This window comes from Rhodnius prolixus, unplaced genomic scaffold (assembly GCF_049639745.1).
Source record: "Rhodnius prolixus isolate KJV_2025 unplaced genomic scaffold, Rpr scaffold_5, whole genome shotgun sequence".
NCBI classification, from domain to species: domain Eukaryota; kingdom Metazoa; phylum Arthropoda; class Insecta; order Hemiptera; family Reduviidae; genus Rhodnius; species Rhodnius prolixus.
In genome coordinates this window covers 40,940,821-40,968,651 of record NW_027411624.1, presented here as the reverse complement: position 1 = coordinate 40,968,651, position 27,831 = coordinate 40,940,821, and the positions used below count along the sequence as shown (strand labels likewise).

At 32.1% G+C, this 27,831-nt stretch overlaps 3 protein-coding genes across 21 annotated transcripts in view; 2 read left to right on the top strand and 1 right to left on the bottom strand.

The window, feature by feature from the left end:
• The window catches only part of LOC141458143 (uncharacterized), an 85,918-nt gene that overhangs the window by 14,871 nt on the left and 43,216 nt on the right, over positions 1–27,831 (top strand). The window lies entirely within an intron of this gene.
• LOC141457959 (uncharacterized) lies at positions 142–13,884 on the top strand. 5 transcript variants are annotated; one of them, XR_012460656.1, is made up of 4 exons: positions 144–2,256; positions 8,260–8,463; positions 8,588–9,114; positions 10,195–13,884. XR_012460656.1 is itself a non-coding variant. In XM_074135376.1 (2 exons), exons 1-2 carry the CDS (start codon positions 2,007–2,009, stop codon positions 10,197–10,199), a joined length of 255 nt encoding a protein of 84 aa, XP_073991477.1. In that variant the 5' UTR covers positions 142–2,006; the 3' UTR covers positions 10,200–13,884. The 5 variants fall into 5 exon arrangements, 1 of the variants encoding a protein (XP_073991477.1); XR_012460659.1 differs by lacking the exon at positions 144–2,256 and adding an exon at positions 6,592–6,859; XR_012460657.1 differs by lacking the exon at positions 144–2,256 and adding an exon at positions 6,593–7,039.
• LOC141457957 (uncharacterized) lies at positions 9,710–27,239 on the bottom strand. 15 transcript variants are annotated; one of them, XR_012460651.1, is made up of 14 exons: positions 26,619–27,239; positions 24,872–25,002; positions 24,575–24,719; positions 23,225–23,417; positions 22,416–22,527; positions 22,120–22,192; positions 20,775–20,972; positions 20,013–20,157; positions 18,685–18,813; positions 17,824–17,957; positions 13,537–13,739; positions 12,589–12,807; positions 11,898–12,021; positions 9,710–9,932 (listed from the first exon to the last, which is right to left on the bottom strand). XR_012460651.1 is itself a non-coding variant. In XM_074135365.1 (11 exons), the coding sequence occupies exons 1-3, from the start codon at positions 26,828–26,830 to the stop codon at positions 23,400–23,402; spliced, it is 375 nt and encodes a 124-aa protein (XP_073991466.1). In that variant the 5' UTR covers positions 26,831–27,239; the 3' UTR covers positions 12,589–12,807; positions 13,537–13,739; positions 17,824–17,957; positions 18,685–18,813; positions 20,013–20,157; positions 20,775–20,972; positions 22,120–22,192; positions 22,416–22,527; positions 23,221–23,399. The 15 variants fall into 15 exon arrangements, 9 of the variants coding, with proteins under 9 accessions (XP_073991466.1, XP_073991468.1, XP_073991465.1 ...); XR_012460650.1 differs by having other exon boundaries at positions 24,896–25,002; XR_012460652.1 differs by having other exon boundaries at positions 24,575–24,714; positions 24,896–25,002.

The window sequence follows — 27,831 nt, the reverse complement described above, 5'->3', positions numbered from 1 at the left end:
ACCTCAACAGGGCGTCCAGAACGTTCAGCGTCACTTGTGCCCATATGGCCACTCCGAAAATTTTGAAACCACTTATAAACTGTTCTAATCGAAGGTGCAGAGTCACCATAATGTTTATCAAGCTTCTCTTTAGTCTCCTGAGGCGTTTTGCCTTCCATAAAGTAGTGTTTAATCAACACACGAAATTCTTTTTCGTCCATTCTTTGAAAATCACTCGACTTCCTCGATTCAAACGAATGCCAAACACAAAGAAATAGACCGATCTGGCTGAAACTTGGTGTGTGTTCTTCCAAGAGATGCTACTAACTAAACATAACCTCGATACGCGCCAGTAGTGCTATCTCTCTGACTTTGCACGGACTTTTCAAACGACCCTCGTAGATAGATCAGAAGTATAAATGTTTAAAGAGCAATTTTGTAACCTTTGACTTCCTTATTTTAAGACAGCCTACTTTAAAAAAATTGACTACTGGTCCATCAAAAAGAGTTATTCAATGAATTAAACAACTTGATAAACTAACACTGTTGAGTGCTAACGTAATTTCTCGTACAAAGATAAAAAGGAATCCTGGAAAATGATATACCACGTTAGAAAGCCCACATTAGACAAGGAAACTTTTATTAAAAAAAGTGCCAGCACCTAGGTCTGATAATGATCACACGTAATGGCGTAATGAGTTTTCTTCAAAAATTTCGATTACTTTTTTTATTGTTTCCAGTATCCAGGAGGATGATTAAGGCTGTTTGGAGAATAATTTATGCTTCAAAATGGTATCAATTTTTAGGAAATTTATCGTGTCTTTCTAACCGTGTCATCAGAATCGAATTCGGACTAAAACTTTCTTGAGTAATAACATTTTTATTGCAAAAAAAAGTAATGTGTTTAGGGGGGAAAAAAAAATTTAAGTGACGACACTCAAGAACAGTGGAAAATATGAAGTTGGCCAATACGTCATTGAACTCCACTTTAGATGTTGTAATACCACACACAGTAGGCCTATGGATATTACTTAAGTGGTTCACCCCTGTATATATATCAAGAAAGTTGAGAGAAAATGGTGAGTCATTTTTCTAAAACGAAATTGAAAAAGTTGAAAAAAAAGAAAAAGAAAATGATCTCTGCTGCCAAACGCCTGCATCCAGTTGAAAGAGATCTGAAAATCTAGATCAAATTAAAATGATTAACCCGAACGCACTCCTGATTCAACGGTAATATTTTTGCTAACAATTTTCTTTTTTCTTAACTTAAATTGAAAATAAATGTTTTAAACTTTGACCTCACATTTCCATTTGGTTTGTTGTAGTAATTAAATTATTTGAAGCATCTAATTAAATTTAGAACCTTATTACATTAATTAATCAAAAAATAAAAGTAAAATAAATAATGTATTTATACACGTAATAAAAAAAAAAAATATAATTAATGTAAAAAACGAGCACAAATAAAATGTCTCAGATAATTAAGAAATCTTGCCAGATATTATTTGCTAAGCTGTTGAATCAAAGCCCATTTCAATAGTACGTATAAGAATAATTTGTTTGGCAATCGATATTACTGTCAACTAACTCAATTTACAATATTAATAAACAGATATTGTTGAAAGTGTTTGAAATTAAGTTACACGATGATCAAATTTGTTCTTATTACTTGGTGCCTTATGTCTTGATAGTGCACACAAATGAAGTGATGCAATAAATGCATTCGTGAAAGTGCATATTTTAGGGAACTTTTTTTTTTTATTAAAATAAAGAATAGACAAGTGTTCATTCCATTCATCCCCCTGCTATATCCAAACTAGGATTTCTAGGGGAAAAACAGCTGTACGAATTCGGAGAGTAGGCGTGATTATTTTTATCTTCAAAATCTAGCGGCGGGGGTTGTTAGTTATAAGCGTATTTTTAAGATGGAATGAGAAGAGTTTGAAATTAGTATTACGCGGGATAGTGTTCGAGTTATATATTAGATTAGTGGACACGAGACAAATTTTTTTTTTTTAGTGCAAATTATGTCGTGCGATAACACGTTAAGACTTAGTTTACGTCATCCAAACGGTTGGGGTTGGAAGTTAACCACTTCAGCCTCTTCACCACATATCAGTGTACCAACAGTACAATTAGTCGATCATAATGGTCATTTATTAGCCTTATTACCTTCACCATTAAAAAATTCCGCATCAACTGGTAGTATACCGCGAAAACGACGCAAGAAACGACCTAAATCTGTTAGATTTTGTATGGATATACAATATGATAAAGGTGAGCATACCATTTTTTTTTTACATTTTTGAAATTCCATGTCTTTTTTTGCCTTACAAAAATGCTTGTAGTTCCTAACTTCCTCTCGTAAGCGGAAATCCAAATTAAAATACACGTTCAACAAGCTTGATAACACTTCTCTCTCATCGAACTATTGTCCCTTCCTATGGAAAGACATGCCTGAGACCAGTGAGAGGCGGAGTAGCTAACTCCAAACCTGTCTAAAGAATAGGATCAAAATAACAGAATGAGAACTATGATTATACAAGGTGTAAACTAAATTGTAAAAGATCTCCAAAAAAATGTGAAATAAATTTGGTAAAGTGGTACTTTACTTTTCAGCTGTTGGGGAATTTAATATCAAATATAGATCGAGAAAAGTAATAGTTGGTGATGGAAATTAAGTGGAAAAATTATTATAGGAAAACAATTAAAAATCTTCAAAAATTCTGAATGGCCTCCTTATTAACCCCTTAACGTGCACGCTCGAGTTTACTCGAGCGCGCTAAACTGGCCAAACTGTGCACACTCGAGATAATTCGAGCGGCGTTGTTCTTTATGCTGCTATAATTTTTCACACTCGAATATAATCGAGAATTGAAAATAATGTGAAAGCAAAGAAAAACAATCGTTTTATTGATATTTATCATAAAAACTGTGCATTAAGGGGTTAATAAAGGGTGTCCGATTAATATATTATCAACATTGTTTCTTGTGAATACAATAAAAAATTTCCTAATACTGTATCGTATATAGAGTCAAGAACTATGTTCTAAAATTGTGCTCTAGAGAAATGCCTATGTTGGTACTTCTCTGAGAAAATTCTGGGCAAATACTTGATAAGTGTCATAGGCCTTCTTCATGTGTGCACTTATTAGGGTGTTAGGAATATCATAGGAGGAAATGTTAAAGCTCCATTTCCGTTAGTAAAATGGTACTCCTGATTAAGCGCAATCTCTCATTCACATTTTCTCAACAACAAGCGCTTTCTGAAATTCGAATAATTTACAACAGCATGAAATAAGTTTCTAATTAATAAAGTAATCCATTTTTTTCTAATTTCGTTTATCCACAGTACTTTATTTGTTCAATTTGTAATTTCTCCTGAGTATCTTATATTTAAAGAGCCTGGCGTAGAAACTGTGCAACATTTTAAAATGGATTACAATTTTCAGTAGAAAGTCTGCCAAGAAAATCTATCTTAGGTGAAGCGTATTAAATGAGTATATTGCATAAATTTATGCAAACAAAATGATGCATCTTTAACTGCCCGCTAGATATTCAGTTTTAAAATTTTAAATTTATTCAAAATCTTATCCAATGTAAGTAAATTACTAATTAAATCTTTCCAGTGGGATAATTGTACAAGGGTTGATCGTTTAATAACTGCACGAAAAAGGGTAACGTTCAAAAAAAACACCCAACGTTGACAAATGTTTTCTAATATTATAATCTTGGCCAACTTAGCACTAGAGAAATTAGCCAATAGTGAATTTTGAATAAATAGTCCGAACGTTTGTGCGTTTCTTTCTTATTTACTTGCTTGCAAAACAAAGGTGCATTAAAATAATAACAATGCAAAGGAGGTGGACGCCAAAACGGTGTATGGTTTTTCTAAAGGGAATCGCGCGCCAATGTGAGCGAGCATAAACCACGTTCATAACTAAAGCACCAAAACCAGCCTTTTAACTGGTTGTTTATTCAATAGGCAAGCGCTCTTAGTGGAAATATGCTTCAAGGTTATGAGTGTTTTTACGATCAGTTCAAAGAGAAGAATTCCTGGGGAGTTGTTAGGCGTTCAGCTGGAGATATTGCTCATGTAGCGACAAGGTGCTAAAGAATGCTAGTATAGAATCTCGTAAAGAATCAATAGTATACGGAGTTGTTAGGCGTTCAGCAGGAGATATTGTTTATGTAGCTACAAGGTGCTAAAGCATTCTAATACAAAATCTCGTAAGGAATCAGCAGTATACGGAGTTGTTAGGCGTTCAGCTGGAGATATTGCTCATGAAGCTACAAGGTGCTAAAGAATGCTAGTATAGAATCTCTTAAGGAATCAACAGTATACGGAGTTGTTAGGCGTACTGCTCATGAAGCTACAAGGTACTGAAGAATTCATGCTAATACAGAATCTCGTAAGGAATCAACCGTATTACCTTTTGAGAAAGTGTTTATATTTGACAAGATGGGCTCAGCGAGGTACGTAGAAATTGTTATAGAAATATAGCAGACTTGCATAGAATCTTGATTCTAGCTAAGAGAATTAGGTGATCCTGCCCAAGCAGAGAAATTTTAATCAGTAAAGCGTGGATATTTAGATAGCATTTTGGAAATAGACATAGAACAAGATCCAACAAGATTAGGGAAGTACCCATACTTGTTATACGTTATACCCACCACATAATACTAAGAAAAACAGTTTAGTTTTTCGACGAGGCTGGCAACCAACAAGATGTCCTATGTGAAGCTACGCAAGGAAATTATTGTTGGCCATGGTCTTGTAAGACATTTTATTTAAATTTCTAATCTTCTTCAATAATATCATTTATGTTTCTACATTAGTTGAGTCAACTTGATATAGTCGAAACATGTCAGATGACTTATCCAAATCAAGTATTTTTCTCTAGATGTTATTAAAGTTTAAAAAAAAAATAGTTAAATGTTGGTGGCAAAAAGTTTAAAGTTCATGGTAACTTTGGGACTTGGGCATTTTGCTGAAATATATATATATATATGTATATAAAAATGAAGCACCATTAATGTAAAGCGAGTTGTAAGTAGTAGACGACGTCAGAATGTTGGCAGGCAGCCTTTTCCTCCTTAATGAATTGGTGACGAAATTCATTAGTTTTGGCACAAGTCTGCCTTCTTTTTTTTTAATTGTAGTTGAAATGCTGCTAAATTGCAAATAATGTTGAAATTTGAATGTGGTGCAAAATTAATGCAAAACTTTGATGTTACAAAAAATAGAAAAAAAACAAAGAAACTATTTTGTTCTGTAATTTTTACTGTGATTCCCTCATAGATTAGCCGATTTATTTTTACAGTGTTAGCTTTTTATAGCTCTTATTTTGGTTATTTGGTCCAAGAACAACGAACTATAAATATTTACATCTGTCCATCATTATACTATAATACTCAATCTTCTCCTTCGAACTTTAAATATCAGATTTCGGTAGCCTTAATTAACTCATCTCTCTTTATTAATTTTACAACTTAGTTTACGTTATCATTAATTTTCTTCGTCGTAGCACGCATATTTATAGTATTCCTGATCGGATTCTGTATTTCTTCTATCTACACTTGCTGACTGAGGTTACTCATAATATGCATTTGTGTTATTTATGTTTATGAACAGTAAAACATTTTTAAGAGCATGCAACATGCTAGTAAATTCATAAAGGGGGTTTTGATGAGGTTTGCTCAACTGTGATTTTGGTACGGAATCGCTTTAAAAAGCGTATCCGAGTTATAGTTGGTCTACATAATGTTTTTGTGAATGGTTATTTGAACATTTTCTATTCATTGTAAGATGTCCATACGTCTTTCTTTGCTTCCTTGTATGTAACATCATCATTGTATTGTTTATACTGTCCGGTTAGTGGCGTAAGTGGAGTTGGTTTTGTGTTTGTGTTATTCCTATAGTATTTGTAATATTACTCTGCGTTGATTATCGGCAGGTAAGTGCAATTACCAAGAGAAGTATCTATTCTTTTCCTTTTTGTTTCTGAGATTCTCGACCGGTTAAGAGGTGGACGTTATCTTATTTTGCCGTTGACATCTTCTGCAAACTGGGCAGATCCCAATGGTAGAATGTATTCGAGAAAAGACAGCTTTTACGGAAGGTGGCAGGACGTGGTCTATTTGAACTTACAAGGATGCCAGTTACATAAACTTCATAAACTAATAACGCCCCAGACAAATAAGGCAAAGACTTATTGGTCATTCTCAGGGAGCACCCCGTGTACTCTCGACAATTCTGTCGTAGTGACATAAGAATTCGAAAAACATTTAGAGGTACTGGAAGAAGTATTTGTCTTTGTGCTATTATTTTCTTTCCTAGGAAGAAAGGGTGAATATATGGGGCTAAAAACAGATAATAACAGGCAGTTTTGGTCGACTGGATGGCAGAAATAGTCATAATTTTAAAGAAACTAATAATTTTAAATTGGGCAGAGATAGTCAAATTAAGGTACCACCAAATTTAATTATTTTAGGTTTAAATAGTTTATTTATTTATTATTATTTTTTTTAATAATATTAGACGTATTAGTGAGTGTAAATAAGATTAGAATGCTAACAAAAAAGAAACGAAAAAAGATGAATCAGCTGATTTGAGGATAACCATAACCGTTAGAGAGGTTTTCGTCAGTTCTCTCTAATACTCACGTGGACCATCGAACTCTTTGCAAGTTCACAGTCATGAGGCCAGGAATGATATCTTTTACACTTATTTCTTCTTTTTATTGTATTCTGCCCTTGATAGTTTGAAGTAATGTGTTGTTAACGGTTCAAACCATAAAAAGTGATAGGTATTATCGAACTCTTCACAGTCAATGACGCCAGAAATGTTATCTTTAACACTTAATTCTAGTCTGTTTATGTTAGTTACAAATAATGTGTTGTTAATGATTCAAATCATAAAAAGTGATAGGTATCGAACTCTTCACAGTCAATGAGGCCAGAAATGATATCTTCTACGCTTAATTATTGTCTGTTTATTCTATTCTGCTTTTGATAGTTTTAAATAATGTGTTGCTAATAGTTCAAACCATAAAAAGTGGTAGGTATTATCGAACTCTTCGTAAGTTCACTGTCATGAGGCCAGGAATGATATCTTTTACACTTATTTCTTCTTTTTATTGTATTCTGCTCTTGATAGTTTAAAGTAATGTGTTGTTAATGGTTCAAACCATAAAAAGTGGTAGGTATTATCGAACTCTTCGTAAGTTCACAGTCATGAGGCCAGGAAGGATATCTATTACACTTATTTCTTCTTTTTATTGTATTCTGCTCTTGATAGTTTAAAGTAATGTGTTGTTAATGGTTCAAACCATAAAAAGTGGTAGGTATTATCGAACTCTTCGTCAGTTCACTGTCATGAGGCCAGGAATGATATCTTTTACACTTATTTCTTCTTTTTATTGTATTCTGCTCTTGATAGTTTGGAGCAATGTGTTGTTAATGGTTCAAACCATAAAAAGTGGTAGGTATTATCGAACTCTTCGTCAATTCACAGTCATGAGGCCAGGAATGATATCTTTTACACTTATTTCTTCTTTTTATTGTATTCTGCTCTTGATAGTTTAAAGTAATGTGTTGTTAATGGTTCAAACCATAAAAAGTGGTAGGTATTATCGAACTCTTCGTCAATTCACAGTCATGAGGCCAGGAATGATATCTTTTACACTTATTTCTTCTTTTTATTGTATTCTGCTCTTGATAGTTTAAAGTAATGTGTTGTTAATGGTTCAAACCATAAAAAGTGGTAGGTATTATCGAACTCTTCGTAAGTTCACTGTCATGAGGCCAGGAATGATATCTATTACACTTATTTCTTCTTTTTATTGTATTCTGCTCTTGATAGTTTAAAGTAATGTGTTGTTAATGGTTCAAACCATAAAAAGTGGTAGGTATTATCGAACTCTTCGTAAGTTCACAGTCATGAGGCCAGGAATGATATCTCCTACACTTAATTCTGCTTTTGATAGTTTTAAATAATGTGCTGGTAATGATTAAATCATAAAAAGTGATAGGTACTGTCGAACTTTTAAGTGCGCAGTCTATCAAGCCAGAATTGATATCTGTTACACTTAATTTAAAGAATCGAAAATTATAGGGAAAAGTGAAAATTGACGGCTAGTTTGGTTACGTACCTATTAGAAAACAATGTTTTTTTTTTTAAGCAGTTATTTTAATAAGTCTGTCACTTTCATGATTGAAAACGAAGATTTAAAACAAATATGAATAGTTACAAGTGTTTCTAAGATAAAATTTTTGCAGGCAAGCGATTTATTTTAAACAAGAAATTCCACAAAGACTAATTTCAAGAATTAATTACTTGTTTGTGTATTTGTACTCGCAATATTGCATTACTACATTGGACGTGATATGACAACTAGTTCATCGTAGAACTATTATTTTGCAATGTTTACACACGAATTTGTTATTAAAAGACTCAATACAAAGGTGCGGCAATTTCGACAGGTAAGTTTCACTACTTTTTTTTGATAGATAAAAATTTATTTAATAGTTGAAATTATTTACATATGTACTTAGGAGTGCTAGTATAAATACTGTAACCTCTAGCTAATTACATAAATTGTTACAGAATATAAAAGTAAGTAATGAGGGGAAAAAACGATGAAAAACCCTCAGCCTCTAAGAAAAGTTCTACTTCTTCAGGGAGTCCTTAACTCTTCTGTGCCAGTGCTCCGTGTCCAAACTATAGTCCCCTATTAGTCTGCATAGGTGGTTGTGACTTGATTTACACTTACTGAAGAAACCAGTAGCGAGGTGCTTGATGTAGTGTTCTACATAGTCCGTATTAGTGTTGCGGAGTGTGGTCTATAATACGGATGTACCGGGGGGGAAGTTGTCACAAGCCTGAGGAATTTATTTTGATCTGCAGCGAGGCGATATTGGATCGACATGCCAGACTCCAGGAGGGACCAGTACAAAGTATCACGAGCTTAACCACTACCTTGTACAGGAGGAATTTATTCTCTGGAGACAGTTTAGGAGTCCCTGCAGAACAGCTAATTCATATAGAAGTCTTTAAAAAACTTGGTTTACAATTTAAGAACTGAACGATGGTCCAACATGCACCAATTTTAGGAGCTATTAGCTAGATAACAGGTATGTAGTAATGTTTATAGCTTCCCCAGATCTGAGTAATAATTTCATATTGTAAGCTCGTGATTGTTTATTCATTATAAAATTTTACTTACCATCTCATGTAAATTCTCAGTACGTATACCTAAATTGTTTTCAGGGTTTATTTTACCACTTAAGTATATTGAAGCCTTGTTTTGGTTAAAACGTATTTTACGTAGGTATAATTCCTTCTTAGTGTAAGCTCGTGATTGTTTATTCACTATAAAGAACACTTACCATCTCATGTAAATTCACAAATCGTATACCTACTTGTTTTCAGGGTTTATTTTATTACTTTAGCATAAAGAAGCTTTGTTTGATTGAAACGTACTTACGTACGTATAATTCCTTCTTAGTGTAAGCTCGTGATTGTTTTCAGGGTTTATTTTACTACTTTAGTTAAAACTGTCCGGCTTTTTACCTAGAATTATGGTTTTCAGTTTTTATTACATTCGGATTTTGATTTTACGTTTTTCATTGCTTTTATTCGTTGGTTCATAGGGGAATGTTATACTAATTATAGATGGTACAAAGATTACCTTGTACAGTTGTTATATAAAAAAATAAACTGTTTTTTGCGATAATAGTTTTCTTTATTTTTCCACCAATAATACAATGTTTATTACAATTATTTTATGTACTTTTCATAACATTCTTATCCTTATTCATGTTTTATTCCTTATTACATTAATTTTTTGTTATCTTTAATAATATTTTTTATAACGTACTTATCGTAATATCGTAGCGACCGTAGCACATCCCTGTTAAACTAAATCCTGTTTTAAGTAGTTTACTTCTGCCTAAAACAAATTAAATTATTATCAGTTCATTTTAAGTTTAAATAAATTATTTTCACAATAATGAAACGTGTTCATTCCGAAAAACTGATCTGTTTAAGATTTAAATTTCAATCTTAATTTTCAGTTTGTAATTTATTCCTTTAATTTCTGTAAGATAAAATGTATCTTTGAAAACGGTTGTTTTAATTTGTAGTATCATTGAATAGAACGCTATTTTCTTCGAAATTTAACTCTTATTTCATTGAATAATGATATTTTTCAGATTGAAAACAGCTAGTAGAGGGAGTAATGTTCATCAAATGAGGTTAAAATTAAAAAGACGTTTAGAAAACATCCAATCAAAATATCCTGGCAACTTTTGTTATAAAACAGTTACAAAAAAATGTATTATTTGTTTGTAATATGTAATATGCATGTTGTTTATATCATAATCTAAATAATTACTCGAATTTTGTACAGCTGTAAAAAAAAAAGAAAAAAAATAGTGTATTATTTAGGAGCAGAATAAAGAAAAACCATTAATTTGTTTAAAAAAAGTCTATTTATTGGCATACCTATGTTATACATACATTAACACTCTATTATAGGACATAAATACATATATTATTTAGTAAAATGCAAAAAAAAGTGCTAAAAAATGTTTAAAACAAAGAAAAACAACAAAAAATTGAAGAAATTAGGAAGAAAAACGTTAGAATTAAAAAATAGTTCCCAAAAAATCCGTCAGAGGGCGCCACTTAACAGAGAAGTAAAAAATCTAGTTCCAAGATTCGCCAATAGATAGCACTGCTATATGTATGTAAACAAATTTTAACAGCTGTCACTTGACAGGTAAACAAAGAATTAGTTCCAAAATTTGCCACCAGGTAGCACTACTAGTCCTCTATATAAAGGTAAACATAAACAAATTCTCTTCAGTACGACTTAAGTGATGCAGGGGGATATATCGCTCGTCGCTCCAAACTATATTCTTGCCTAGTTAAGACATCTGTCACTTCTCTCCCAAAATAGATCATAATGTAGTGTAATGGTTATGGAGATGTTGTCGCTTCGACGGTCGGAAGGCAAATGTTCGCCCCACCCGGCCCGGCCCGCGCCGCGAACTTTCTTATATACCCTCTGGAAGCAAGATGGCGGCGCGTCATATCTCCATGACAACCGCCACAGTACAATGCCACACCCACTAGATGCCAAGCACCGCCCATATCTCCATTATAACGGCTACAATACACTGCCACTCCCACTAGATGGCAAGTGTTGCTCTTCTTGCACACTCTCATGACTCTGCCGACCATTTTTTATTTTTTTTTAATCTTCCACTTGCACACTCTCATGACACTGTTGTCCATTTTTACTTATTTCTTTCACATGCACACTCTCACGACTTTCGTGATCATTTTTACTTATTTTTAATCTTTCACACGCACACTCTCATGAATCTGCCAACCATTTTTACCTATTTCTTTCACATGCACACTCTCACGACTCTGCCAACCATTTTTACTTGTTTTCAATCTTTCACACTCTCACTCTCATGACTCTGCCGGCCACTTATTTCTAATCTTTCACATGTACACTCTCACGACTCTCGCGACTATTTTTACTTATCTCTAATCTTCCAAATGCACACTCTCATGACTCTGCCGACCATTTTAACTAATTTCTTTCACATGTACACTCTCATGACTTCCAACCATTTTTACTTATTTTTAATCTTTCACACGCACACTCTCATGACTAGCGACCATTTTTACTTATTTTAATCTTTCACACGCACACTCTCATGACTCTGCCGACCATTTTTACTTAATCCTTTCACATGCACACTCTCATGACTAGCGACCATTTTTACTTATTTTAATCTTTCTCATGCATACTCTCATGACTCTCGCGATCATTTTTACTGTGACTCTCATGAATATAATTGTGAAATAAACATGCATATTATATACAATTAATACATACTTGTTTTATTAATTGATTCCTAAGGAAATTGATTGGTATATTTTCACTGGATAAACGTTTTTCACTTGGGCTTACATTGATGAACTTTTTTGCAGCATGAATTATAATATTTGCAGTATTTTTTCTGGAAATCAAAATGTTTTAACGTAATTAAATTAAAGTGTTTACTGAGTTTTATCATGAATTCAGAAAAACAAAGAAATACGTCTATAACAATTATATATGACGGCAATTAAACAAGCATGGTTGTGTTCATTTAAATAATTTTTTAATAATTGAATACTTTTTATCAATAAAAATAATTAGGAGATAAAAAGCATGCATATTACATATAATAACTACATATTACTTATATTAATTATTGAAACCAACAGTGATAGTGTATTATTCATAAAAATTAAATATATGTGACTTAATTAAACTAGAATATTGATAATTATAATAAACTTATTCCGTCAAATTTTAAGTACACCTTTAAAACCATTAGAACGCCATATAAAAAACAACGTAAAATTCAATTGTTTCCCTAAGAATTGATTAATCACAACTGTCATTAAAAACAAACGTTTTTAAAAAATTATGTACGAGCTAAAATAATCGCACTTACGATTAAGAAAAATACTGTAACAAAAAAGGCAATTCTATCCATTTATGGCCACATTATAGGTTTAAAAATGATTTGTTTACTCACTTGCTAATTGCTGATTTTTTTATGATTACTCTTGAACCTAGCTTGAACAGCCATCACACACATCACTTAAGAGATCCTTTTGATCCTAGGTATCATCTTGAAAATGGGAAGTTTATTGGACCGGAGAGTAGTAGAAATGGATTTCGTCACTCCCGTTGTAAAGGGCCATCAAGGTAAATGCGAGTCAGTGAAAGGCGGAGAAAGCCTAGGTTGAAAACACTGTAAAAAAAGTAAAATTACTGGTTTAACATTTACTAAGTAGATTGACTGATAAGTTTGGTGTATTTCGTGAAAGTGTAATGTCAGACGCAAACAGAGTTAAAAGTAAAAATCGTCTGCACCAAACTGATCACGAAAGAAAGTCGTAAACAACTCAGGAATACAAATAAAATTTTCAAATAAATAGGTTAGCATCTTTAATCTGAAACTTTTTTTTAAAAGGAAATTTTGACAAATTATACAACAATATTAAGGATTTGCCTTCTAAAACAAGTCTAAAGTAATGTGGGACATAAACTTAATGTAAACATTATTACATTAATTAACTATGTAATAAAAATACCAAAAATGAAGAAAAAGTAATTATTTGGAAGTAAAGAAATGCAATCACGGAGATTGCTTACTTAGTATGCTTATTGTTATAAAAAAAAGAGAAATAAAATCCACTTCATATTAAACAAACTGAATTTTGCTTAGATTATTCCCACAGGATCATAGCGTGTGGGTAACTAACGAAGAAGTAAAAAAAAAGCTTCCGTAATTTTGCAATATTAATTATTTTGATTCATAGAAAAATTTAGAAGATAAATTATAAACTTACGACAAAAAGGTTACCCCTTGGAAGATAGGGTAGATTATTGATTTTAGAAGTTAATATTAACTTGGTCATTTAAAGTGTAAAAAAAACTAAAATTTCTAAGATAAACTTATATTTTGATGTTTACTTACTATTGTTTCCTGAATGACCAATTCATCCTTAATGACCAAATCCTTAATCTTGCTGTTGATTAGTTGATACCATTATGTTTGAAAGTTATAAGTTTTTTTTTATTTTCTTAATTATACTGGTTTCTTGATTTAATGTAGAGAAATTTTAGAAAAGTATTCATCACTATCTCTCCAAACATCACCACTTCATGAGCATGGAAGGACTGTTATAACAGAAGGTTTCTCTCAGGTTACTCACAACAGCTGTTGTTTTCATATGATAATTAAAAGTTGATGCTAATTTATAATTTTAAATTTACAATTGTATTTATTGTATTAAATTAACCAATAAATGAGTTCTATCACACATTATTTAAGTAGAATGAAAAATAAAGAACAAAGTGGACCTAAAAATTACTATTTTTACATAAAGTGCGAATTAAATTACATAAATTTAAAGAAAATTAAGAATCAATATAATCCAATACAAAAAAAACTAATAAAAATCATTTACTTTATCCCTAACCCTAGTCCTGGCAATCAGATAAGTCCTTGTTAAAATTCATGACTTTTCAATGATCTTCATTTAAAGATCATAAAGCTTCATTTAAAGCAATTAATGATTTAGTATGGGGAGCTGTCTTAAACGAGTTTCATCTTTACTGATAAATAAAAAAAAAATATGGCAGTTGGCGTAGGATAAGGGTAATACTATGTAGTAACTGCGGAAAGGAGACTAAATAAGGCCGACTACAAATTGTATAAATCTAGGGGAGAATATAGTCATCAAAAAATTTTTTAAAAAAACAGATTTGTTGTGGAAAAATAATGTAGGTATTATGCCTGTAGGAAATCTTAATTTGAACATTTGACAAATTTAAAATAAAATAAAATTCTGATGATGGAAGAAGAATCAGTCACATCTTTATCTAAAAAGGTACTACTTTGAAATCTATTTTTTTGAAATAGAACTGCCTTAATTTTCTGGAGCGGCCCTAAATTTCAAATATGAGCATATTTTGTGAGAATTTTTAATTTAAATTTGACATCAGATTGAGAATCAACAAACATGAATATATTATATCAACGGTGCAGATGCCAGAATTACGACTAAATTACGATTAGTACTCCTGAGACCTCGCTTCTTCTGAAGTTAACCAGGACCCATGTAATAGGTTGGACAAATAACCCGAAAGTACGTACTTAAACCATAAGTATTTTTTTTTTTTTTAACTTTGAAAAACACTGGAATACATTTGAAGGAAGTTAGTAATATAAAAGAAAGGACCTAAACATTTCATGTTAAAACAAATCAGGATTTAAATGAATACTATTGTAGTGCTACATGTCGTAGTAAGTACATAATGGAGATTAAGTAACCGGGTGGAAGTCTGACAACAAGAGACCAAAGTATTGGAGTGAGGATGAGGGAAAAGAAAATAACCTCAACTTGGCATCAACAATCGACCCAAATCAGCCGCCCCGAGCAAGTCCTGCATTGCTTGGAAAGTCATGAATTTTAACAAGGACTTATTTGATTGCCAGGACTAGGGTTAGACCTCCTGGGGAGGGGTAAACTGTTTAGTCTAGAATAGACCAGCAAGTGAGAGGGGAACTGTACAGTGTCTGCCGTACAACAACCCCTACAAGACGAGCGGCAAGAAGAGATCTATTTGAATATCGACTTATGTAAAGATTTAAATTTAGAATCTTAAAGTAAATGACATCTTAACACCAATCAAAGTAATCGGAGATTTATTTCTTGCAAAAAAAAAGTTATAAAAACCGTACTAAGAATAAAATCTACCATAATTAGACTTTTACCATCCGTTGTCACGTTCCCACTTTAAGTAATTACGTTTTCTTTCTAAAAACTGGTGAGAGAAAATGCGGCAAAAGCGAGTCGAAAAGTGGTCGATATTCAATCTTCAAATGAAATCCATTTTGAAGTTTCCTAAATCTGTAAAACTGGCTTTCAAAAAAAATTATTTGCGTGTGCAAACAAAATTTCTTAAACAAATCGCACTAGATCTATCAATATTACCATTTGTAATCAAACTAGGTACCTTGACTAGAACTTAGCGATCAATTCTACAATCCGGGAGAGAGTCTAAGACAATTAACAGCAAAAACAAAAGCTCGTGAATATAAAGAATAAATAATATTCCCGCAATGTTTAGCTTTGTCCAAAAGCCTTTTCAACAGAAACGAAATAGAATATCAATTTCGAGCTTTCTGGTGGCTCATTCAAACATTCAAATGCTTACTGACAACCATTCGTTTCAAAAACATTCTTACGTTATTAAGAAAACATGACTCTATGCCTACAACAAAAGCAATATACATTGAGAAAAACCATTCGAAAGCTCCCGAATTAAGAGACAATTGTGGGCAAAGATGCCTAATTGATTCGGAGACTGAATCTACCTAAAATACTTTCCATGAAAAGAAAACAGGCATAAAATAAACATGCAGGCAAAATCAATAAAATCTCGAAATTGGTTCAGAGTGTTCCACAAATGTAAAACAAAAATATCGATATTTTCATATCTATACTACGTTCATCAGATTTATAGCTAAGAATATTGAATAAATTTCAAAATAGTTTGTCATTCAGCAAATCCATTAAGGGGTTTTACTGCATAGCAATTGGAAAGTCACTGAGGCTGTAGTCTATCAGAAATAATATCCTCTTCAAGTTTACTATTTTCCACATCGTTTAAAATAAAAAACTAGCCAGGAATTAATCAACTACGTCACTTTGATTTACATCGGAAACAGTTATAGTTGCTTCATATAATTTGTTCGTAAACACGAAATGGTTACGTTTTTATGTAGTACAGTTTAAAATAAATCATTGAATCATATTCTACTAAAAAAGAAACGAGTTATTAATAACCAGTTATTAAGTTATGAAATTATGGTTTAGGAAAGATACGCATATAAGTACCTAACATAATGTACTCGTACGTATACATATAATATTGTTCTTAGATTTAAAAATAACCCCTGCGATGAGTTTTATATGGTAAATATTTCTTCTACAAGCGGCTTGAAATACGTTTTACCACGATTTGATTAATTAATGTAGTACGAAATTGAAGTTGAAGGATGTATTTTGGGCAGGCGGCCAAGGTCTTAAACTCTACTCTTTGCACTGTACACGATGTAAAAGTTTTATTTTATTTTCTCTTTTATTAATAACTTTGAAAATATATTAGAGATATTTTATTTATAAATATCTAGTATATGTGTTATACACTCTCTTACTTTTCAAATTCAGATGTAAATGTGACAATCGGTGATTTCTTTATTCTCTCTTAATTATGATGAATCCAAAATAGAACCCACAAAAGAGCTTCCCTAAATTAAAATAAAGAATTACAGATATCTATACAACAATAACAAAAAAAAAAAAGCTCTCGGAATTTGATGATATTTACCAAGGGTTCTAAAATACATTAAAATTACCCAACACGGAGAGTAAAAGATTTGATTTTGGAGAATAGTGATTGATTTTCATACAAAGTACTCAAAATGTGGTGGGCTTTGGTACAAAAAAAAGAACGACAGTCTGCGAATATTACCTAGTGTTGAAATGACCCAAAAAAGTAAACAACTACAAAGAAAAGTAGAGTATACTGAAGCAAAATGGACGGTTCAACCTTCTGTAAAAATTAGGGCTGAATACTCTCAGGCAAGTGCAGGATAAGTAGCTACTGAACCCTGATGAACACGACAAACTGAACGAAGTGAAACAGTGTCCACTGAATATGTTTGAATTTAAGAACTAGGATTAACGGCTGCCAATCAATGGTTTTGAAACATCTAAACTTTTGTTACAGAATCATAAAAAGAGATTTCAATGACAATAATTTGATGAGTATTTCATTTAGGAAGAAATTACTATTTTAAAGAAATATTAGTGAAGGAATAAGGTGATGATGCCAAGATTGAACTATATTGTTTTTCAAAAATAATTGAGAAAACAACCCACAATTCGGAGAAAATCGGATTCTGCCATCCCTCTAACATAAATTCTGGTTGACTCAACACTAAAAGAGAACACGTACTAGTAGCTGACATAAATGCAAGTAAATATCTGATTATCTGGTCAGTAAAAAGATATCAAAATTTATTTGGACTAGAATGATTAATGAAAACTAATGAAAAACAGTTACTAGTGAATGAATTACAGTTTTACATGGATCGAAAACACAAAGATGAATATGGAAAGTAGGTGGGTCCGGAAGGATAAGAGAAAAGTGGATTTAAAAAGTAAAAAGAAAATGACATTCAATTACTTACAATTATTGGTTATCCAAAGTTTTATAAAAATTTTCTTTCAGAGATTTCAGTAAACGCGGCATGAATTTTCTTGTTCGCACATAGCAAAAACCACATGAAGAAAGATAAGCTTCTTAAATAATCTTAACTGTTGACTGAAACAAAATATAAATTGAAATTAGAGGAACATTAGAATATGTTCCTGTAATATTCAAACAAATTATAATAAAAGATCAGCAAACTAATTCATATGATTTGAAAAACATTAAAATGAACAGAACAAAGAAATCAGACATTCGAATTGCTGTGCTTCAGCAGCGTGCACACGGAGTAATGGCGAACTAACTCATAACGGTAGGTTACTAAATATAACCACCACTGCCTTTGCTATTAAAGCATTTAAATTATATAAATTACTTAGAATGAAAAAAAAGTAATACTAAAAGCGACAATAATAATAATAAAAAAAAGGCAGAAAAAATTGTGTTGAAAAAATACGTTGCATTATTTCGCGAACCACTTAAAATATGCAAACTGCAGGGGGTTGATGGTGTAAAATGAAATAAGATTAACATTGATAAGGAGCAACTAATTTATTTCCAACGGGGATAACTGAGAGGGTAGAAGACCCTCGAGGTGAAGTAGATATCTGGCCGACCCATCAACAAGGAAAATGAATTTATTTCTTTTACAATGCAAGAGTGTCTCAGGCTCTTTATCCACGAAATACCACTTAAGTTTTAAGTTTTACGAAAAAGTAACCATAACATGGGATGCTTGGAAGAAATAAGAACATACAGACCTACTAAAAGTGAAGGATGAAAACTAGGTAAAGGGGCAGATGAATTTGAAATTAGGACTATCAGCAGAACACTGACTTACATGAAACAATGCAGGAGTTGCGCACAATAATCCTTAATAAGTGACTCACAGATTCTTGAGCAACAATGTTATAGTTTGATAAGCCACGAAGGCAGACATATTTAGCTACAGAAGAACTAGATTTCCTTCCTAAAGAAAATTTTTAATTTAATAAAATGGATAAAAAAAAAACTCACGTTGAGCCCCACCTGAAAAAATAGGCGATTACTTTAGTTTTACAATCAATAAAATACATAGTTGAAATTGCCCTGTGAAAAAAACATTTAACTAATAACCAAAAATATGATTAAATACATAATGGTACAAAACGCAAGGTCGTTAAGGGTAATAAATTTTGACCAAACTTTTAGAGTTGAATTCAACAACAAATTATTAGCACTAACCAAATATCATTTCTCCATCGAGCGTAAAAGCAATAAAGAAATGGACAATTTTTACAAAAAAAAGTTGCTTGTCACTGCTATCTAGCAGCATTTGTTGGAACTACTAGAAAAGTTTAGTTCAAGCTTTTACCGCTAGATAGCATAAGAATTCACTTTTTAAGTATTTTTGGCTGGTTTATAGCAAATTAATGATCTTTCGCTGAAAATTAAAATTTTAGAAGTTATTTCAAACTCTCTTGAGAAAAATGAGTGGCATTTTGAGTTTTACAAGAGAGTTACTATAACATGGGTTGTTTGGAAGAAATAAGAACATTATAGACCTACTAAAAATGAAGGATGAACACTAGGTAAAGGGCCAGATGAATTTGAAATTGGGACTAACAGTAAGGACATTGACTTACGTGAAACAATGTAGGTGTTGCGCACAGAAATCCGTAATAAATGACTCACAGATCCTTGAGCAAAAACAAAATTTTTGTAAGAAGTTTTGGACTTCTCGAGGCGAGCTAGAGCTGCTAAAGTTGATTGTTTATGACTAGCTAAATAAGCAGTTGATTCAGATGGAAAAAATAAGGGTTGAAATGGTTGTACCTAGATTAATATGAATGTTTCTATGACTGACAGAAGTTGGCCAAAAGTGTAGCAACAAAGGGTGTCTCTTTCTACAAGTGTGACATGAAAATTAAGAAAAACATTGGCCAGAATGACTTATCAAGCAATTAAAACATCACTTGGTAGATTTGATCCAGTTATATCGAGCCTTAGGTAGCTACGATGGGAACAAATTACATCGAATAATAAAAGTCCTTGCAAAACAGATTCGTACGAATAGAAATAGTTCGATAAGCCACGATGGCAGATAGATTTAGCTACAGAAGAACAAGATTTTCTTCCGTAAGAAAATTTTTAATTTAATAAAATGGATAAAAAAGACGAAAAACTCACTTGCATTCTACGATTCCTCTTATGTAAATTCTGGCTGACCACAACAACACTATAGAGTACAGGTTCCAGCGGAGGAAATTGATTTTGATTGTACGGCTTCTGAATTTTCTTGCCTCTTGCAAATACCACAATGTGAGTAACTGTACTGAAAGAAGAATGATTAGTTCCTTAAATAATTTTGACTGTTGGTTGATACATACTAGAAATTGAAATTAGAGGAACACTAGAATATCTTTACATTTTAGTCAGATAAATTAAAATAAATGTTAAGTGAACAAGTTACACATGATCACTCACAAAAGATATTAAAATGAACTTTACTTAAAGAGACATTTGAATAGTTCGGTTAAGACAATGTGCAAGTAAGTTCTGTTGAACTAAGTGATAACAAGAGATAAGGTTACTGTAACCTGCACTGGCAGCAATTCCAATCTATAAATTAATAATAATATTAACATCTTTTATTATAAACAATTTAAATTTCACAAATTCAAATACGAATTAATATAAGACAATACACTCTGGTGTAACAGTCTATAAATTACTCAGAATGGAAAAAAAAAATGGCTAAAAAATATAGATTAATAAATATAGCATAATATAGGTTTACCCATCTACTCGGACATTGACTTTACTTCTTTCAAAATGAAGAATTCGCGCACGATAATCAGTAATATATAAGCCATGGGCTTTTAAACTACGAATATCAAGAATATCAGCAAATCATAAAAAGTATTCATTGCAACTTACACTCTTACTTACAATCAATAGGGCGCCACGGTATCCAAGCGGTTAGAGGCGAGACCTGCGAAGCTAATATGTATTGTGGCACTGGGTTCGATTCCTGGTCTTAGGCCTTGGATTTGATTTAATGGATAATAAAAGAAATTTACAGTAAAGTATGTTTGCTAGTCGCCTCCTTGCACGACACCAAATTGGTAGTTGGACGTAAAGCCCCACCTGAAAAAATAGGCGATTACTATAGTTTTACAATCAATAAAATACATAGTTGAAATTGCCCTGTGAAAAAAACATTTAACTAATAACCAAAAATATGATTAAATACATAATGGTACAAAACGCAAGGTCGTTAAGGGTAATAAATTTTGACCAAACTTTTAGAGTTGAATTCAACAACAAATTATTAGCACTAACCAAATATCATTTCTCCATCGAGCGTAAAAGCAATAAAGAAATGGACAATTTTTACAAAAAAAAGTTGCTTGTCACTGCTATCTAGCAGCATTTGTTGGAACTACTAGAAAAGTTTAGTTCAAGCTTTTACCGTTAGATAGCAAGAGAATGCACTTTTAAAGTGTTTTTGGCTTGTTTTTAGTCAATTAATGAACTTTTGTTGTAAATTAAAGTTTTAGAAGTTATTTCTAACTCTGTTCAGAAGAACAAGTGGTATTTTGAGTTTTACGAGAGAGTTACTATAACATGAGTTGTTTGGAAGAAAAAAGCACATATAGACATACTAAAAATGAAGGAACACTAGGTAAAGGATCAGATAAATTTGAAATTGGGACTAACAGTAAAGACATTGACTTACATGAAACAATGCAATAGTTGCGCACAATAATCCATAATACTGATTCTTCAGCAACAACAAAATGTTAGTAAGAAGTTTTGAACTTCTCGAGGGAGAAATGTGAAGAAATACGACGCGCTAGAGCTGCTAAACTTGACTGTTTACGACTAGCTAAATAAGCAGTTGATTCAGATGGAAAAGATAAAGGTTGAAATGGTTGTACCTAGATTAGTATGAACGTTTCTATGTTTGACAGAAATTGGACAAATGTGTACCAACAAATGGTGTCTCTTTTTACAAGTGCGACATAGGAATTAAGAAGAACATTGGTCGGAATGACTTATCAAGCAATTAAAACATCACTTGGTAGATTTGATCCAGTTATATCGAGCCTTAGGTAGCTACGATGGGAACAAATTACATCGAATAATAAAAGTCCTTGCAAAACAGATTCGTACGAATAGAAATAGTTCGATAAGCCACGATGGCAGATAGATTTAGCTACAGAAGAACAAGATTTTCTTCCGTAAGAAAATTTTAATTTAATAAAATGGATAAAAAAGACGAAAAACTCACTTGCATTCTACGATTCCTCTTATGTAAATTCTGGCTGACCACATTAACACTTATAGAGTATACGTTCCAGCAGCTGCATAAAAGCAGACAATATTTGATTTCTTTGGGCCAAAGAAATAAATATGATAAAAAAATATGATTGACTTTAAATGATTAATGAAATTTGGTTGAGAACAGTTACCTGAGAATTAACATGAGCGGGAAAACATGGAAATGAAAATGGGAATTGGATGTTTTGAGAAGGAAAAAAGGGATTGTTGACTGAAAAATGACACAAAAGGAATTCAATCATTTACGGTTTCCAGTTTTTTTCTATGTTTTCAGAAAACTAGCGGAGGAAATTGATTTTGATTGTACGTCTTCTGAATTTTCTTGCCTCTTGCAAATACCACAATGTGTGTAACTGTACTGAAAGAAGAATGATTAGTTTCTTAAATAATTTTGACTGTTGGTTGAAACATACTAGAAATTGAAATTAGTAGAACACTAGAATATGTTCCCATTTTAGTGAGATAAATTATAATAAATGTTTAGTGAACAAGTTACACATGAACACTCACAAAAGATATTAAAATGAACTTTACTCAAAGAGACATTTGAATAGATCAGCTAGCACAACGTGCACGTAAGTTCTGGTAAACTAAGAGATTACAAAAGATAAGGTTACTGTAACCTGCACTGACTTCGCAATTCCAATCTATAAATTAATATCTTTTATTATAAAGAATTTATATTTCATAAATTAATATAAGACAATACTCTCTGAAGTAACAATCTATAAATTATATGCATAAATTATTCAGAATGGAAGTAATAATATTTGAGACATTTAATTATGAGAAGTACGTTGTGTAAAATGAGACACAATTAAAAATTGAAGCTTTGGAGCAATTAATTTATCTCCAAGAGTACAAGAAAGCATAGAAGCCTCCTCTGCGTGAATTAGGCACTAGGTTTACTTATCAACTCAGACATTGATTTACTTCTTTCAAAATGAAGAATTCGGGCACAATAATCAGTAATAAATCAGCCACAGGCTTTTGATTTAAGAAAATCAGCAAACCATAAAAAATATCCATTGCAACTTACACTCTTACTTACTTACAATCAATAAGGCGCCACGGTAGCCGAGCGGTTAGAGGAGAGACCTGCAAAGCTAATATGTGGTACTGGGTTCGATTCCTGGTCTTAAGCCTTGGATTTGATTTAATGGATAATAAAAGAACTTTAGAGAAAAGTATGTTTGCTAGTCGCCTCCATCCACGAAACCTAATTGGTAGTTAGACGTTAAGCCCCACCTGAAAAAATAGGCGATTACTTTACTTTTACAATCAATAAAAAATGTTAAAATTGCCCTGTGTAAAAACATTAAACTAATAACCACAAATATTATGATTAAATACATAACGGTACAAGAAGCAAGATCGTTAAAGTCATAAATTTTGACCAAACTATTAGTTTAATTCAACTACAAATTATTAGCACTAACCAAATATCATTTCACCATCGTATGGAAAAGCAAAATGTCACACATAAATAAAGAAATGAACAATTGTAACAAAAAAAATTGCTTGTCACTGCTATCTAGCAGCATTTGTTTGAACTACTAGAAAAGTTTAGTTCAAGCTTTCACCGTTAGATAGCATGAGAATGCACTTTTTAAGTGTTTTTGGCTTGTTTTTAGTAAATTAATTATCTATTGTTGTAAATTAAAGTTTTAGAAGTTATTTCTAACTCTGTTGAGAAAAACAAGTGGTATTTTGAGTTTTACGAGAGAGTTACTATAACATGCGTTGTTTGGAAGAAAAAAACACGTATAGACGTACTAAAAATGAAGGAAGACTAGGTAAAGGATCAGATAAATTGGAAATTGGGACTAACAGTAAGGACATTGACTTACATGAAACAATGCAATAGTTGCGCACAATAATCCATAATACTGATTCTTCAGCAACAACAAAATGTTAGTAAGAAGTTTTGAACTTCTCGAGGGAGAAATGTGAAGAAATACGACGCGCTAGAGCTGCTAAACTTGACTGTTTACGACTAGCTAAATAAGCAGTTGATTCAGATGGAAAAGATAAAGGTTGAAATGGTTGTACCTAGATTAGTATGAACGTTTCTATGTTTGACAGAAATTGGACAAATGTGTACCAACAAATGGTGTCTCTTTTTACAAGTGCGACATGGGAATTAAGAAGAACATTGGCCAGAATGACTTATCAAGCAAATAAAACATCACTTGGTAGATTTGATCCAGTTATATCGAGCCTTAGGTAGCTACGATGGGAACAAATTACATCGAATAATAAAAGTCCTTGCAAAACAGATTCGTACGAATAGAAATAGTTCGATAAGCCACGATGGCAGATAGATTTAGCTACAGAAGAACAAGATTTTCTTCCGTAAGAAAATTTTAATTTAATAAAATGGATAAAAAAGACGAAAAACTCACTTGCATTCTACGATTCCTCTTATGTAAATTCTGGCTGACCACAACAACACTATAGAGTACAGGTTCCAGCGGAGGAAATTGATTTTGATTGTACGGCTTCTGAATTTTCTTGCCTCTTGCAAATACCACAATGTGAGTAACTGTACTGAAAGAAGAATGATTAGTTCCTTAAATAATTTTGACTGTTGGTTGATACATACTAGAAATTGAAATTAGAGATACACTAGAATATCTTCACATTTTAGTCAGATAAATTTAAATAAATATTGAGTGAACAAGTTACACATGATCACTCACAAAAGATATTAAAATGAACTTTACTTAAAGAGACATTTGAATAGTTCGGTTAAGACAATGTGCACGTAAGTTCTGTTGAAGTGATAACAAAAGATAAGGTTACTGTAACCTGCACTGGCAGCATTTCCAATCTATAAATTAATAATAATATTAACATCTTTTATTATAAAGAATTTAAATTTCACAAATACAAATTAATATAAGGCAATACTCTCTGATGTAATAATCTATCAATTATATGCATAAATTACTCAGAATGGAAAAAAAGAATGGCTAAAAAAATATAGATTAATAAATATAGCAATTTTTCACAAACCAAATGAGACATTCAAGCATGAGAAGTACATTGTGTAAAATGAGACACAATTAAAAATTAAAGCTTTGGAGCAATTCATTTATCTCCAACAGTACAAGAAAGCATAGAAGCCCCCTCTATATGAATTAGGCACTAGGTTTACCCATCAACTCGGACATTGACTTTACTTCTTTCAAAATGCAGTTGTGCGCAATTTCAATCAATACAATCAGTAATAAATAAGCCACAGTTTTTTGAACTAAGAATATCTCGAGTAACAACGAAAGATTTTTAATAAGCCTGTGTACCACGACAACGGTCAAAATAGTTTGACTGGGAGGGATTCAGTGAGGTAAAGCTAAAGCTGCTGAAATTGGTAGTCGACAAGTAGTTAATGAAGGAAGAAATTGGTTCAAATGAGTGTAATAAGAATTGCAATTTTGGTAAAATATTTACTTTGTCACTAATTTAAATAAAACTAGTGAAAAATGTTGTCCAATCTTCAAGTTTACCAAAACATTTTGGTACAGGCTGCAAAGGAAAACCAACTGTTGTGGCGTCAAAATTTGAAACATCGTTGAATGTTGGAGTAGCCAACCTAGTAGATTGATCTAAAGGTTTTACTATTGTAATGAGGTAATGTAATCAAAAATTACTGAAGTTAACTTAGGGATGGAAACTCGACCCTCAAGAAAAATGTATGCCCACAAAATTAACTACAAACAGAATCTGATTCTAGATGCGTCAGCTCTAAACAGGAGTTTTATTTTCACCGTTCAGGAAATGGATGTGGTGACATTCTATCATCCATATTTATTAGAAGGAAAGCTTGTGGAAAATTTTTCATCTGTAATTGAATATTTATTAACTTTACTTTTAAATTAAACTCACTCTTTTAGATTTTATTTAAAATATAAACCGCATAATATATAAAAATTAGGTTTAAAGGTTAGGCTCCAAGCAGAATTTTATTTACGCCGTTATTATTTCTCTTGCCCAATATTGGAAAACCATTAAACAAACCTTCAAAACAATGGTGGGTTATATGTCTATCTGTTATGGTAGTTATGTCCGCGTTTCAAACAAAAACTATTGAAGTGTCAGGTTCCATTGTTCAGCTTTCAATGACAGTACTGTGGGACAAGCTGTACTGGATTTTAGACCCAGATCAGCTGTGAAACATTAAGGTCTAATTTATAACAGCCTTGTATTTGTATTTTGTCATAAATATTACAAAATATTACTGTATTGAAATCTAAAACGGCAACGCTAATTTTATGGGGACTAAATAAGTTATTTTTGGAAGGGTACCGAAGTCGTCGATCTAATACATTTTAGAATATAACGAGGAAACACAGTACTCTGGCTACAAACCTTTTAGCAATCACAACGCATGTCACTTAAGTACTAGAAGAATTTTTATGAAAAAAATAAGGATAAGTTATCACTTACCGTTCACATAGACTGTAAGAAAACCTTGTAAGAAAGAAATAAACATAAACGCAGAAAACACCCTCGATATCCTCGCTAAGGGCACAACAGAACTCGCAAAAGGTGTTAAAGACGACAAAACTATTTGAGAAGTATTGTTTCAGCTGATGCTGCGACATAGCATGAGTATGCTTCTTATCAAGTATTTTTAGTCTGTTACAGCAGCAAATCATAAAAAGTATCCATTGCAAGTTACACTCTTACTTATTTACAATCAATAAAATTTGTAGTTAAAAATTGCCCAGTGAAAAAACATTTAACTAATTACCACAAATATTATGATTAAATACATAACGGTACAAGAAGCAAGATCGTTGAAGTCATAAATTTTGACCAAACTATTAGTTTAATTCAACTACAAATTATTAGCACTAACCAAATATCATTTCTTCATCGTATGGAAAAGCAAGATGTCAGTCACACATAAATAAATAATGAAATGGACAATTGTAACAAAAAAATTGCTTGTCACTGCTATCTAGCAGCACTTGTTTGAACTACTAGAAAAGTTTAGTTCAAGCTTTCACCGTTAGATAGCATAAAAATGCACTTTCCAAGTGTTTTTGGCTTGTTTTTAGTAAATTAATGAACTTTTGTTATAAATTAAAATTTTAGATGTTATTTCAACTTATCTTGAGAAGAACAAGTGATGTTTTGGATTGTTCGAACGTATAATGGCATTTTGGACTTTTCTGGCATCTGAAGAGCACGTTTCCAGCCATTTATTTCCTTACTTTGAAATCTTACTTTACTAAAAGATATTTTCGAGTGAAAGTAAGAATTATTCTTTCTCTATTCAATAATGCTGAAGCTGGAGTTCCGCAAGGCCACATTCTAGATCTCATACTGTACACAATCTACTCGTCAGACTACCAATTTATCCTGAGTCTAAGCTTATTACCTAAGCTGAATATACTACCGACTTATCAACCAACCAAGATGCATTACTAGCAGTCAGAAACCTTCAATCCCACCTCACCTCTATGGAAACATGTTTCAAAAAATGGGCTATAAAAATAAACGAGACAAAATCTCAACACATTACTCTTCTCTTTATCTCGACAGAGGTCTTCATTAGGATTTTCATACACGACATTAGAGAACAGAACTCAATAGAAGCTTGTTTCACTATTAAACAACAGATTAAAACTCACTCTGGACAACCTATTTGTGC